The sequence below is a fragment of the Opisthocomus hoazin genome, chromosome 19, assembly GCF_030867145.1.
Source record: "Opisthocomus hoazin isolate bOpiHoa1 chromosome 19, bOpiHoa1.hap1, whole genome shotgun sequence".
NCBI classification, from domain to species: Eukaryota; Metazoa; Chordata; class Aves; order Opisthocomiformes; family Opisthocomidae; genus Opisthocomus; species Opisthocomus hoazin.
Window position 1 is genome coordinate 15,564,657 of NC_134432.1, and position 13,883 is coordinate 15,578,539.

The 13,883-nt window shown below is 38.2% G+C and overlaps 1 protein-coding gene across 5 annotated transcripts in view; it reads left to right on the forward strand.

Moving 5' to 3' along the window:
* Nucleotides 1-13,883, forward strand: part of CAMSAP1 (calmodulin regulated spectrin associated protein 1) — a 41,567-nt gene that overhangs the window by 19,486 nt on the left and 8,198 nt on the right. For 3 of the 5 annotated variants that reach the window (XM_075439099.1, XM_075439103.1, XM_075439101.1), the window contains exons 3-13: nt 673-935; nt 1,126-1,287; nt 2,132-2,212; nt 3,192-3,224; nt 6,720-6,861; nt 7,840-7,979; nt 8,075-8,171; nt 8,600-8,777; nt 9,501-9,595; nt 10,429-10,513; nt 10,894-13,330. In XM_075439099.1, the coding sequence (XP_075295214.1) occupies nt 673-935; nt 1,126-1,287; nt 2,132-2,212; nt 3,192-3,224; nt 6,720-6,861; nt 7,840-7,979; nt 8,075-8,171; nt 8,600-8,777; nt 9,501-9,595; nt 10,429-10,513; nt 10,894-13,330 (3,713 nt within the window). The remainder of the gene's footprint in view (nt 1-672; nt 936-1,125; nt 1,288-2,131; nt 2,213-3,191; nt 3,225-6,719; nt 6,862-7,839; nt 7,980-8,074; nt 8,172-8,599; nt 8,778-9,500; nt 9,596-10,428; nt 10,514-10,893; nt 13,331-13,883) is intronic. The other 2 variants (XM_075439100.1, XM_075439102.1) reach the window with 1 other exon arrangement.

The following is a 13,883-nucleotide window of genomic DNA, read 5'->3' on the forward strand; positions in this document are numbered from 1 at the left end:
ACTTTGGCAGTTTAGAACCAAGAAATAGGTGGCATAGTTTTCTTTTTCAGTTTGAGAATGTACAGCTGGTCCCTCTTAGTGGCTGAGCATTGCACTTATTTAATTGCTGCACACAGATGTTTTGGGGTATTGCTTGAAGATGCTGTAACTTTCGCTTTGAAGATCTGTAAACTTTGCCCATCTGATACACAGAGCATTTTAGCCTGTGATCCAATTGAATGATTTAAAATTCCAAATAAAATGAAAATACTAATAATATGCACTGGTCAGTAGAGGTGCTACTGTATCATTCTGATTAAGCTGGGTCTTATTCAAGGTAAGAGCTAGAGATATGTAGAGGACAGTGGGACTTTGGACCATGCTGAAGTGCTTTCTCGAAAGGGGTGCCAGTATCTTGAGAAAGCTAGCTGGTAACGTAGAGGACTTTTACTGAAGTGTGTTTATGGTGGGAGCCAATTATATATGCTTTACTTAATTAAAATTGAAGCACGAAGACCTATTGAAAACCATTTGCAATATGAAACTGCAGACTTAAGCACAAAAAATACTGAGTGTAATTTTTTTGTTGTTCTTTCATATGCTGTCTTTGACTTAAACAAAGCAAATGTTTTTACTTTATAACTGATGCCACTTACTGGTGCCACTTGTTGAAACTTTTCTTCGTTGTTTCAGATAACGTCCCAGAGGAGCTGAAGGACCCTTTTTACATAGATCAATATGAGCAAGAACATATTAAACCGCCGGTCATCAAGCTGCTGCTGTCCAGCGAGCTGTACTGCCGCGTCTGCAGCCTGATTCTGAAGGGGGATCAGGTGGCTGCTCTGCAGGGACACCAGTCCGTGATCCAGGCTCTGTCTCGAAAAGGGATTTACGTCATGGAGACTGATGATACACCTGTGTCTGAATCTGATCTGGGCTGTGCACCAATCAAAATGGTTAGCTTAATTAAATCCACCTAATGATCTTTTTATTTAACACTATTCAAAATAGTTAGTGGAATGAAGAGCTCTTCATTTCTAGGTCACTAACATCAGCATTTTTTAATTTAAAATACAATTAGAATAGATTTTTTTTTTTTTTCTTAAATGATTTTATTTTTCAATACTCATTGTTTTCCTCTTTTAGAGTTCTCATATGGCAATGATCGATGCTCTTATGATGGCCTATACTGTAGAAATGATCAGCATTGAAAAGGTGGTTGCTAGCGTCAAGCGTTTCTCTACATTCAGTGCCTCGAAAGAACTGCCCTATGATTTGGAGGATGCAATGGTTTTCTGGATTAACAAGGTACAATTTACTTTGAGAAAAGCGCGCCTGTTTCTTACTGTCACTTTTCAGATGGTTTAAACGTTTCTGATGAGTGTGTTGCTTCGATCTTTTACCTCTGCATTTCTATCATCTTTTCCACTTCAGATGAAGAGACCTGCTTTAATTAGTGTTGTTACTTGCTACCCCAAGCCCAATGGTACTTGGATATTATAACCTCCTAATACAGATTATTATTAATGGTATTTGATTCCCTTATTGTTGCAATGTATTCTAATTTCATCTTTGTGCTTGGCTTCCCAAGGTTTCCATTGGGAAAGAGAATCAGACTAGCAGGGAAATGCGATTTCTCATTCTTAGGGATGCTGTAATAAAGATGGTAAATTTTTGAAGGCAAATTTTAAAATAAGATGATAAGTAAGAACTAAATTAGGAAAACTGTAGAAATTGGGTTCTTTATTTTCAGACAAGCTGCTGTGAGGGGTGTGGGGTTTTTATTAGGTGAAGCATTGGTTCACGTTAAATAACAGGATAGACTTAAATCTGACTACTTTGAATAGAGTTAACAGAAATACTGAAACTTTTCAAAGGGTGGAGGTGAAGTTACTGAAACCCTTTTGAGTGACAACAGCGTCACACTCCAAAGAGAATGTCTCCTTTGCAAAGCCAGGATTCCATTGTGATTGTGGCTGCTGCTAAGACAACAGTTGTTCTTGAAAACTGTTATAACACATTATTCACTGGACTTTTTTATGTTTGTAGAAAGTATTGGTCATTAAGCTGAGGGGAGGAAGAAAAAAACTCGACTTGTGAAAACATATGTTCAAATATATTTTAATATTTTGTCTGTGCCATGCCCTCTTAGGTGAACCTGAAAATGAGAGAGATAACAGAGAAAGAGATTAAATTAAAACAGCAACTAATGGAAAGTCCAGGGCACCAAAAGGTAAACCAAATCTGTCTTCAGTTGTGATTTTGTGTATTGCTGATTAATGGGTTAAATACAAACATCTCAGTATTTTCTTTGTCAGAGAAACCTGAGGCATCCAGTCCTCGAAACTCCTGAGATTTTGTGCATGCCGTTTGTTTTGTGTCTATCATCAGTGCCCTTCCTTACCTTTCAAGCCCACTGGTATCTTCTGACTTCCCTTTAAGTTTCACTTGGACTAAAATGACTTGCTTAAAATAACCTGTATCAACTTTACATGGGTAAATATGACTCAGCTTTCACAGCACGAAATGTATGTTTTGAAAGCTCTTGGGGCATATTCATTTTGCATGGGTTAATTGGCTAATGTATATTCAGAGGCTTATTCAAGTTCTATCTAGTAAGCATACTCTTGGCATTCAAATGTTACATGTTTGTGTGTTCGTAGTTTTTTCCACCTTTTTTCCCTTGAAATTATATCACAATGCACTAACATTGCAAAATATAGTACACTTTCATTTCTGGAGAATGTAAAATAGACCTTTCTCAAACATAATGGGTGTCAGCTGCCTGAGCACCCAGTTTATGATTTGATAAAGCCTGAAGAAAACCTGCTATGTTCTTCCCTCAAATTGGCATTGCTGTGCAAAGGGGATAAAAGTGACGTACGAACAAGATGCAATTGTTTAACTTTCATGTTAGTGACAAAGTGTTTTTATGTCCTTTTTATGTAAAATAATATGTTTCAATGATAAGGGGTTAAAGAGCTGTTTAATTTACAAGTTGATGTGTGGTCTGAAGGATCTGTTTAGCTATTTGACTCTCTATTGACTTTTGGGTCTCATTTTAATATTTTTAAATCTAAATTTCTAGGCTACAACCCCTCTAAAATATGAAAGTGTTTATTGCTGAAGTGCATTTAAGTATTACTGCTTTTAACTTGCATTGCTGATGTTCCTTTCCTATTCCTGCGTTCCTTTCCTTGCTTCCTGAGCAGTCTCCTTCCAAATGGTATTGGAAATTAGTACCTGTAAGTGAACTACTTTTACACCAGTTGTCATCCACAAAATCATGGCTTTTTAAATTTTTTCAGAGTGTTCGCCTCCATTATGATGCTTCTTTGATGGTCTTTGAAAAAAAAACTGTGTAAGCTTTGGGTCATCAGGCTTAGTTTCCATAACGTGATTTTTGCGTACTGTACAGCATATAGCATAATCACTTTACAGCATTTCAGAGTTGTTTCCACAGTGCAGGAGTGAGGGATATGGAGTAGCAGCAAAAAAATAGAAAATTAGCAGCAGCCGAAAGGGTTGCATTTACTATTTTTGTTGTAAGTAGGCAATTCATCACAGCACTAAGGTGATGTAAAAGCTGGTCGGTTTAAATGGTTGCTGAATCTTTGAATCTATAGTTCAGATACCCAGATGTTTGCAGTCATTCATTAAATAATGTTCTTGTACTGCTCTTGCACAGGTTTGTAAATCAGTCAAAACCAGAACACCGTTATTCATTGAGATGGGGTTAGAAGATTTGAGAAACCGGTTTGGACCCGTTATGACAGTTGCTGGAATTGTATGCTAAATTAGTGAGAGTTAAGCTGGCATAATGGGAGGAAAGACAGAATTAACATTTCACAGATCAGAACAAAATACTTATTTTCTTTATGGTGAAGTGCGAAAATGGAATATCAATTCCACTGTATATAAAAAAAATAGTAAAATAATACTTCTGCTATACAAGCCTGCTAGCTTTTGGTTGAGTTTCCTTTTTTTATTTCAACTTGCAGAGATTCTTCTTTATTCCTTTGCTTTCCTTAGCTTTGATACCCTTTCCTCCTGCACTTGCTGAATCTGGGGTTTTTCTTTTTCTCTCTGGGAAGATGAGAGCTGTTGTCTCGGTTGCAAATTCTGCAGAGCAGCGCACTTGGAAAAGGCAGGCGTGACAGGGCAGTCACCTGCCCCTGCGATCTCTCTGCCTTTCCACAGAGAGCTCAGTCCCACTCCTCTGCCTCATACGCTTTTATTTGTTTGAACCAATTGTACGGACCGCAGTAGAAACTTCAAATATCTGCAGTGAAGGAAATTCGAGTGGGGACTAGCAGGCTAATAGAATCTGTGACAGAGCCCTGTCGTCCAGCCGCATTTAATGACGTGCGACAGCACGTGACGAAGTATTGACCTTAGCCCTTACCACTCACGTTCTGGTGTGCTTACAGATCGCCTCTGTATTTGAGGCACACACTTGATAGCCTTTCCAGGAAGCAGGTTTACGTTTTGTTTAAAGAGACAACTCGGTGAGAGTAGAAGAAACTACAGGAATGGGACTGATTTGCAGGAGATCGTTGAGCAAGTTGGTGGTAAAGGAAGGAGTAAACAGAGGATGTCTCGCTGCTAGTCCAGTACCGCTTAGATTATACTGGTTTACTGACAGATTTTGCAGTCTCCATAGTAGTTGTCACACTGTGTCACTTTTCTATTTCTTTTTTCTTTTGTGATTTTTTTTTAATATAGTTACCTCTATTTCAGTAGCACCCATTTCTGCACTTTAATGCATACAGATGTCATTAATTGTATGAGTGGGGGACAAACCACAAAACTCGGTTTATATTCTAAGAAAGAATTCAGAATTTTTCAGTATGAAAGACTGAGTGGTTAAGAGAATAATAGTTGAGCAAAAAATAAGGAAGTAAATTAAGTCCACAAAAAACCTCCTCAATGATAAATCTGTTTTTTCACCAAAGCTAAAATAAACAAGGAATTCTTGTAGATTTTAGTTCTCAGTATTGACTGCAGTTGGTTTAAATTCCGTTTAAGCCTATTGGAAAGGAAATAATTTGTATCTACTTTACATACAGGAGGAATTAAAGTTTAAAAAGAAGTTTCTGAAGTTTGTCTCTAATATGTTACTTTGACGAAGTGGATAGATGGTGAACCTTCTAAGCTAGCCAGTTCACCTCAGTGTGCAGACTTCTTTTATCAGACTTAATGACCACATTTCCAGTGCACAATGGATGTTGCTAATGCATTTGATTTGATTTTCGTGTTTGAATAACCACCATCGTGTATCTCGCTATTTCTTTTTGTGTAAGCCTGATCTGATGCATGCCATATCGCACTGCATGCTGGAACCAGTGGAATATGCTCGTGTGGTACAGTATGATTCCCATTCCATTACATATTTGTGGAGTGCTCCAGGCTGCGGGAAAAAAAATAATTTGCACCTGGTAAAAGGACAGGAAGAATAGCATTAGCATATAGACATAGCTTTTACAGTTACTTGCCTTTGCCAGGGAAACTTAACATAGCACGTTTATATTTGTGCAAAAGAAATGAAATAGGTTCTTATTACTCTGATTGTAAACGATCTTCGTTCCTTTGAACAGATTTTTTCTCAGCCTGTGCCATCCTAAATTGACACGTATGAGTATGCGTGTGTTTGTGTAGGGAGCTTTCCCGGGTTGTCTTGGAGAGTGTACGATACCGTTGGTAAAATCCAGCTTTCCTCTGGTGATTCAATACGTTCTCTGCATAGCTGTGTGTTAGGCCAGCACATCAGTCAGGGTAGTTTGTTAGATGCTGAGTGATAGTAATGCACTAAAGTGGAAAAGGGGTCTTCTTCCAGCACTGAAAGGTATTTCTGCTAGGCTCCGTAGTGTGTGCTGCTTTTGCTTGCCCAGTTGCTTTGCTGCTCAAACTTAGCTTCAGCCTTCTAGTCTAGCTAGCGCGGGGCTGCTCAGTAAATAGCGACACTGAAACTTTTCTTGCAAAAATGGCAAGAAGCAATGCCAAGATTTGTTCTTTAGTTGACCGGCTTTAGCTACTCTTTGGCTATGCTCCAAATGCATGAGGGCTAGGGGGTGGTTTGCAGAAGAGTTTGATACTGATCTGTAGTGCAACCCAGGGGAGTTTTGCTGTTGATTGAAAAGGCCTGCTTGCTCCGCTGGCTGACCATTGTTGGAAAAAAACATGGTTTTTTTTCTTTCACACAACATTAGTGTTGTCTACTGGCTTGCCAGACAGACTATGTTCTGAATCTCTCAGAGGACTTTGCTGTCTGTGGACATGATGGCAAGTCTGTGGATGTTGGTAACGTATGAGAAATCGCTAGCTCATCTGAATTATTTTTTGCTCTGTATTGGTTTTGGTTTTTTTCCTGAGCTTTAAGTGTTTTCATGTAGTTATCTGTGTCTCTTTCTTTGGATCTGCTGCATTCATGCACCTATGTGGAAGGATTTTGACTTAAATTGCTTGTAATAAGTTAAAACGTGTGAGCGAAGCTAGAAATTCAGCAGCACAGGTTGCTTCCAGACGTGAGGAGAATGATTGAAAGGGAAGCACCGTATTCTTCACAATTGGCTTCCACTGAGGGAAAAGTATAACCTTGTAAATTGTTTTTGACTTGGAGCAGAATGCTATAAAGGATCCACTGTAAAGAGTTTTCAGTGCTTAACAAAAATTCCTCTTTTATTTTCTTTTTTTTTTTCCTTTTTGTTATCATTATATGAACACTTGTTTTCTGTTGTTAGGTGCGTTACCGAAGAGACCATCTTTCGAGCAGACAGTTGCCTTACTTTCCTTTGCTTGAAGATTTGATGAAGGATGGTAGCGATGGTGCTGCTCTTCTAGCTGTGATACACTACTATTGTCCAGAGCACATGAAACTGGACGGTATGTAATAAAGGTTTCTAAAAAATAAAACAAGTTCTTCAAACTTTGAAAAATGAACTAAAAATACATTATAAAATAAAAATGCGACACATCTAACAAGTGGTGGACTACAGCAAGTTAGAATCGGGTCACATATGGAATCTGCATAAAAGCAGTCTGTTTAAAAAGTAACCTCTCTTTGATTTTGTTTTTTTACTTAGTGTATTTAAAAGGCTCTGCTCTGTATATTATGAGCTACAATATAATCCTTTCTTTTATAGATCCAGATGATACAGCTTTATTTGTTCAAATAACTGAGCTGGGTTTCAGCAGACCATAACAAAGGAATACACATCCACTACTGTTAGTTGAGAATTCTCATGTTCTTCTGTAGAAGCACAGAATTTGACATTTTAAAATCTAGATTTTAAGTAGTTTCTCCCAGTCTTCAGCAATTGTCTCTCTTCAGTATATCAAACATGAATTCTCTTACCCAGCAATTGTTTTTCTTAATAATTCAATTTCCTTGTTGCATGTAACTTCTACAAATCAACATTTTGTATTGGTTTCTAAATTCTCAGATATGTTGTACCTTGCAGAGCTCCTGAATGTTTTCAGAAGGGACCAGCACTGTGAATCCTAGGAGTAACCTTTTATTATTTGCAAATCAAGATGTCTGTTTTTAATTGCTTTTGTATTTTGTTGTTATGTGTGGTCTTTGTAGCCTGCTTACATTTCTGTCTCCGTGATAGACAGAATCCTATACGGATTCTAAAATAAGTGCAAAATTGGTTCTGTTTTATCTGTGTTTTTCTTCCTCCTTTTCCTACTCTTCGGGTGCTTAACAGGTAGAGAAATGTCACTAGTAGCCAATAAATATTAAATGATGGTGTATAAGCAGTGTGTGAAGTTCCTGTGTGTAGTGTTTCTGTTAATTGTGGATGGAAGTTGAATTCACTGGGATAGTGTCGTAATTTACTGCTTTTCTCACCTTTCCAGATATTTGTTTGAAGGAGGTAACGTCCATTGCAGACAGCCTCTATAATATTCAACTTCTGAGAGAATTCTCCAATGAATATCTAAACAAATGCTTTTACCTCACATTGGAGGACATGTTATATGCTCCTTTGGTTTTAAAGGTAAGAAACATGATGGAGGATATATTTTTGAATAAAATGTGGGTAAACTGTGTTTTGTTATTGTGAGGTGTGTCTTGTCTTTTTTTCTATTTTAGCCTAACGTGATGGTATTCATTGCGGAACTCTTCTGGTGGTTTGAGAATGTCAAACCAGACTTTGTACAACCAAGAGATATTCAGGAAATAAAAGATGGTGAGTTTTTAAATTTTGATAAATATTATTTAAAAAATACTTAATTACAATGAAACTGTTGCACAGCGGTGTTTCCTTCAGAGTTTTGGTTCTGCCCCAGCTTTCTGCTTTTTGGGATCTTTGACAGCAGTAAAAATGGAAGTAAAGTTAGTCCTAGATCCACTTGAGTTCTAAGTTTTGGAGTGAGATGGGCAGGTAGGTTTTTTTTTTTGTCCCTAGACTGACTAATTATTTACTTATAACTTCCTTTCCATTAAGGTCACTATAAGATACATCTATTTTAAGTACAGACTGTTACTTCAGCTTTTATTTTAGTGTTGTGTCTTAAAGTTTTCATTCTAATGTGCTGCAATCTTAAAACGTCCTGTTCTGTTTTGTTGTTTTAATGGCTACTAGAAGTTGTGTTAATGTTATCAATGTGTGCACAGTTAAAACAGTGTTGCAGCAGAAGAGCAGCCGTCCGCCTGTTCCTATTTCTAATGCGACGAAGCGCAGTTTCATGGCCAGCCCCGCTGGTACAGGCCCGGCAGACATGCAGCCCTCGGCTCAGACAGGCCCCGAAGCTTGCAGTAGGTACTACCTGCACCCCGAGGAACCCGACTATCTGTAAGTCTGGTTGCATGTTGCTTAGACGAATCTTCGATTTATGCTTCCTTTTGGATAACCTGGGAATTTCTGCTGCTAAAAGTTCTGATTTTGCTGCAGATTGAGTGAATTTGAGCTGTGTGCAATCATTCTCTAAAACATTCTCAGTTCTCAGGTTCAGAGAAATGCTTTGCACTGGTATGTTTGATCTTTGTTCGGCAAATGCCGTTAAGCCCCTCAAGTAAATGTCACCATTGTGTTATAGAAGTTATCCTAATTTCTGTTTTGAAGAAATTGTGAAACGTGAGAACTGTTCAAGCAGCTCGTCTTTACTAGCCGTATTCTATAAATGGTGATGTGAAGACAAGCTTAAATTGGATCTAATGTGCAGGAAAGTTAATGACAAGATTTTTCAGCTGGCCTAAGTCTTGGTGGCAACCAACAAGTTATTTCAGCCTTTACTTTGTCTCTACTGTACTGTTTACGTAAGCTACATCTTAAATCTGCTGTATTTAAAAATTTAAACAGTTTGATTTCAGGTAGTAGGCTGACTTTGGTGGTGTTACATGTGAAAAACTTTTCTTCTGTTGAAGTATCTTCTTTAACATTAAAATTAATGATTTATTATTGTGTTTTAAAGAGGGAGGGGGTAACTATTACCAGCGTAACTTCACAACTGTATAATTTCTCTCATTATAGAAAAAAAAACTCTTGTAGTAATGAATTTTTGCTTTCTTGAATTAGTGGCAAAGGAGGAGGCCCTGCCTTTAGCCCTTCCCATCCACTGCTCCCTTTGAGACAAAAGCAACAAAAGTCTTTGCAGGGAGAAGACAGCCCTGGTAAGTCTACCTTGAATTTGCATTTCAGCAGGCAATGACCATCAGTGTCAATACAGTAATGAATAAAAATGTACGTTCACAAATGTGAATTATCTAAAATTGAGTTAAACTGCAGTCCGCCAAGTGGTAAGCGTGTTTACTTTGGGTAAATCATCTTTCTTTGCATCCGAAGATTTTAAAGATCTTAAAGAAAATTACTGGATTTAAAATAAAAGTTTTCTCTCACAGTTGAGCTTATTCTCAGCATCGCAAGTGCAAGAAACTAAGACTAATAATGTCAATTCTGTGAAAAGTAAGGGAGAAGCTATTTGCCAAATGTTCATAAGACGAGCAAAAGTCTTAGGAAGCAAGATTGTCATCCAGAATGACAAACTCACTCTAGTACTTGACATATTTTTTGCCTAAACATTTTTTTTTTTTTTATTACTGAAAACCTAAGTTTTACACGTACACAGAGATGCTCAGAATTTCTTTTCTTTTATCAGCTAAGGTACCAACCAAAGCATTCCAGCTGCTTAGGCTCTAACAACGTGCAGTGAGGACTTTTTCTTTCTTCTCTTTTTTCTTTTTTTCTTTTTTTTCAAGCTTGGGGGCTGACAGGGAAAGCAAATTGAGCAGTTTCATGTTTGGAAATCCAAAAGTCAGATATGTCTATGTGATCACTTTTAATTGTATTTTTTCAAGCTTTGTCTGTCTGTGGTTAACATTTTAGCAAATCTGTTTTCTGCTGCCATCTCTTGGTAAAACAGTTGATTGTGTTTGCTATGAAATAAAGTAAAAGTGCTAGTTTAAAGACCATTTCTAAACCATTAACCATTTAAAAAATATTTCAGGTCATCGGCATCGTTCTAATTCTCTGACCCGTGTTGATGGGCAGCCACGAGGTTCAGTTCTTGCATGGCCAGAGAGGAAACCCAGGTAACAGATATATTTAAGTATTACAATACAGCTTAATGAAAGGATGCTCAGTCCTGTGACAATTTCATTGTCGTAATGTGGTGTCACTTCCTTAGAACTGAACTGAGAGTTGCTTGATTTGGTTTTTCCGTTAATGTGCATTTTCAGAGATGACTGATTTTAGGGTTGCAGTTGAAAGTACTTTAAATATGAGTTTCAGAAAGCATTGCTGAAAATTGAGGTATCTGAAGTTGCTAATTTTTGGTATTGCTGGTCATTCTTATACAGGTTACATTTTTCAAATGGAGCAAAAATTTTAACTGTGTATATCATGTTCCTTAGTTCAGTGAATTGTAACTTTTTGTGCTTAAGCATCAGTAGACTGCTCTTATCTTTTCTAGGCCTCTGTCTCAGCCAACACCATTTGCTCTTCATCATTCTGCCAGCAGTGATGTGGACCCCGGGTCTAGTGACAGCATTAGTCTGGCTAGATCGATCAGCAAAGACAGTCTTGCTTCAAACATTGTTAACGTAACTCCAAAAAATCAGCCCCATCCTCCATCAGTGAAAACCAGCGGGAAGAGCTTACTGAACAATGTTGAAATTGAGGATGAAGATGAAGAGCTTATTGCAATAATCAGATCTGAAGAAAGGCCAAACCGTGGTGATCTTGAATTGCAGAATGCATCAGCCAGGGTACCCAGCATAGTTGCGGCTGCATGGTCTCCAAAAACGAATAGCGAGACTTCAGAAAGCAAACCAGATAGTTTTTACTTGGAACCCTTAATGCCCGCGGTTCTAAAACCAGCAAAGGAAAAACAAATAATCAATAAAGAGGAGGAATGTGGGGAGGGAAAACAAAGGAGTTTTGTAACAAAGAGGTTAAATGAGGGACACCTGCCTTTGATCCGCAAGAAAACAAATAGTAGTCATGGTGAGCATGACCTCAATAGGACTTTTACTCCAATTTCTAGTTCTGATTTCACTCCAGTTGCAGATCCTGGTACTGCAGACTCGGTGACACTGGTGGAGGCAGGCTTAGAGGCTTCCAGACCTTTGGCTAGTAGCAGTTTAGATCCTTCTACTCAGGAGCTATCCACTGGAGGATTTTTTCTTCATGCTACTAAATCTGATGATGACATAGCAAGTAAAGTCAATGTAAGTTATATGAAAAGCCTGAATTTGCATGTTCCGGATACTACATGGACTATGGTGAGACAGGACTCTGATTCAGATCTTTTAGACATAGAAGATGCGGAACAGGATTTGGTAGTCATAGATGACCATCCTATAGTCACTAAATACATTGGTGAGGAAGAATCTGCAAAATTGCAAGAAGATATGAAGGTAAAAGAGCATGAAGATAAGGATGATGCTAGTGGACGTTCCAGCCCATGTTTGAGTACAATTTCTCAAGTTAGCAGTGTGTCAGTGGCTAGTGGGAGTGTCCGAATGACTAATTTCGCGGAACGGAAGCTTCAGAGACTTAATAGTTATGAAACAAAGTCTAGCACAAGTAGTTCACAAAAGACCACACCAGATGGATCAGAAAGCTGCCCAGCACCACTGACCACATGGAAGCAAAAGCGAGAACAAAGCCCCAACAGACAAAATAAAGATAACGCTAATCTTTTAGCTTCTGAATTGGTGCAGCTTCATATGCAGTTGGAAGAGAAACGAAGGGCAATAGAAGCTCAGAAGAAGAAGATGGAAGCCTTATCAGCAAGGCAGCGACTAAAATTGGGCAAGGCAGCTTTCTTGCATGTTGTTAAAAAAGGGAAATCTCCTGATGTTCCACAACCACTTAAACCAGAACATTTTGCAAAAGAATATTCTCGGCACAATGGTGAAGACTTAGATGAAGTTTCTTTGGGTTCCAGATCCGAGGAGTTTCTTGTGAAAGAGGAGGAGAGAGAAGAAGTGCTTAATGACTCTCAAGAAGTAACAAAAGTAAAAATGCAAGAAAGCATAGCTTTTGCTGAGCAACATAAACTAAAAGACTCTGCTGCTATACATGATTTGGAAAAAAGTAAAATTATTTCTGCTGCCCTTCTAGAAGACAACGTTACTGAAGTGGATATAAATGAATGTGATCTTTCTATTGAAAAACTAAATGAAACAATCAGTACGCTTCAGCAGGCTATATTAAAGATTTCTCAGCAACAGGAACTACTTATGAAATCTCCATCAGTGCCATCACCAGGAACCAGAAGTAACTCTCAGGACCAAAAGGTAAAACCATCAATTCATTTTGTTGAGCCTCTGTCTCCAACTGGAATGAACAGTCTTCGTAAACCACCTCGATTTGGTCAAGGAAGGGGTCCTCGATCGGGAAGACCTGCTGATCTGAAAGTCACTAAAGACAGACAACAAAATTCAGCACGTGTTAAAACCCCAACACAAAGTCTAGAAACCTTACCACATTTAAGACCATTTCCATCCAATAGCTTGTCAAAGACACCAACAGAAATTGGCTTGGAAAATAGTCCCGATCATGGAAGTGGTTCTCAAGAGAAGTGTTTCTTTGATACCTATAGACTTCATGATGAGAGCAATCAACGGGCACTTGTTCTCTCCACCTCCAAAGATGCAAATATTATTTCTGAAATGAGCAAAGAGGTGGATTACAGCTTCAAGGAAACAGGCTTGAATTCTTCCGACGGCTCAGGAAAAGAAAATGTCCCAGTGGACGAGCCACTGAGAAGCAAGGCTAATCTCATTGAAGTAGACTTGTCTGACTTAAAAGCTCCAGATGAAGGAGAACTTGAAAACCAGGATAGCTCTGCAGACATAATTAGTGAAGGTGATCAGAAGTCTGGTGTGGGTTTTTTCTTCAAGGTAAATATATTACCTTTGTGTATTTGGTTATTGTTACATGTTTGCCCAGCATTAGAACTTGGTTTTTTTCCACTTCATTCTTTAGTCTACTGGTGGAAAGCAGTGCATTCTGGTTGCAATATTAGGACTTTTTAGAACTGCATTGGAAAATAATTGCTTGTGGAGAAAATAGTTTTTGACTCAATGTATGAAATCTTGGCTCTTGTTAACTTTACTAGGAACCAGGATTAACCTTGCTTTTCTTCTCTTTCCCTTAGATTTTTTCTGTCTGAGGAACAGACACACATGCTATAAATACTTAGCACAAAAGAATCACAGAGTGCAATGGGAAGAATTTACTGTTCTGAAATCCCAGCTTTCTGTGAATCTTAATCAACTGATTGAAAAAATTCCAATGGAACATGGGTATCTAGTAAAAGCCTGCTGAATGGGTTTTAAACTTGTCAGGGAGAAGAGAGTCTGAACGTTTTTTTGGGGAATTTGCACCCAGATTTCTCTGGTTTTGAGCAGCCTAACAGCCTAAAAGCCAAGAGCTCTGATGGAGAATTTAGTC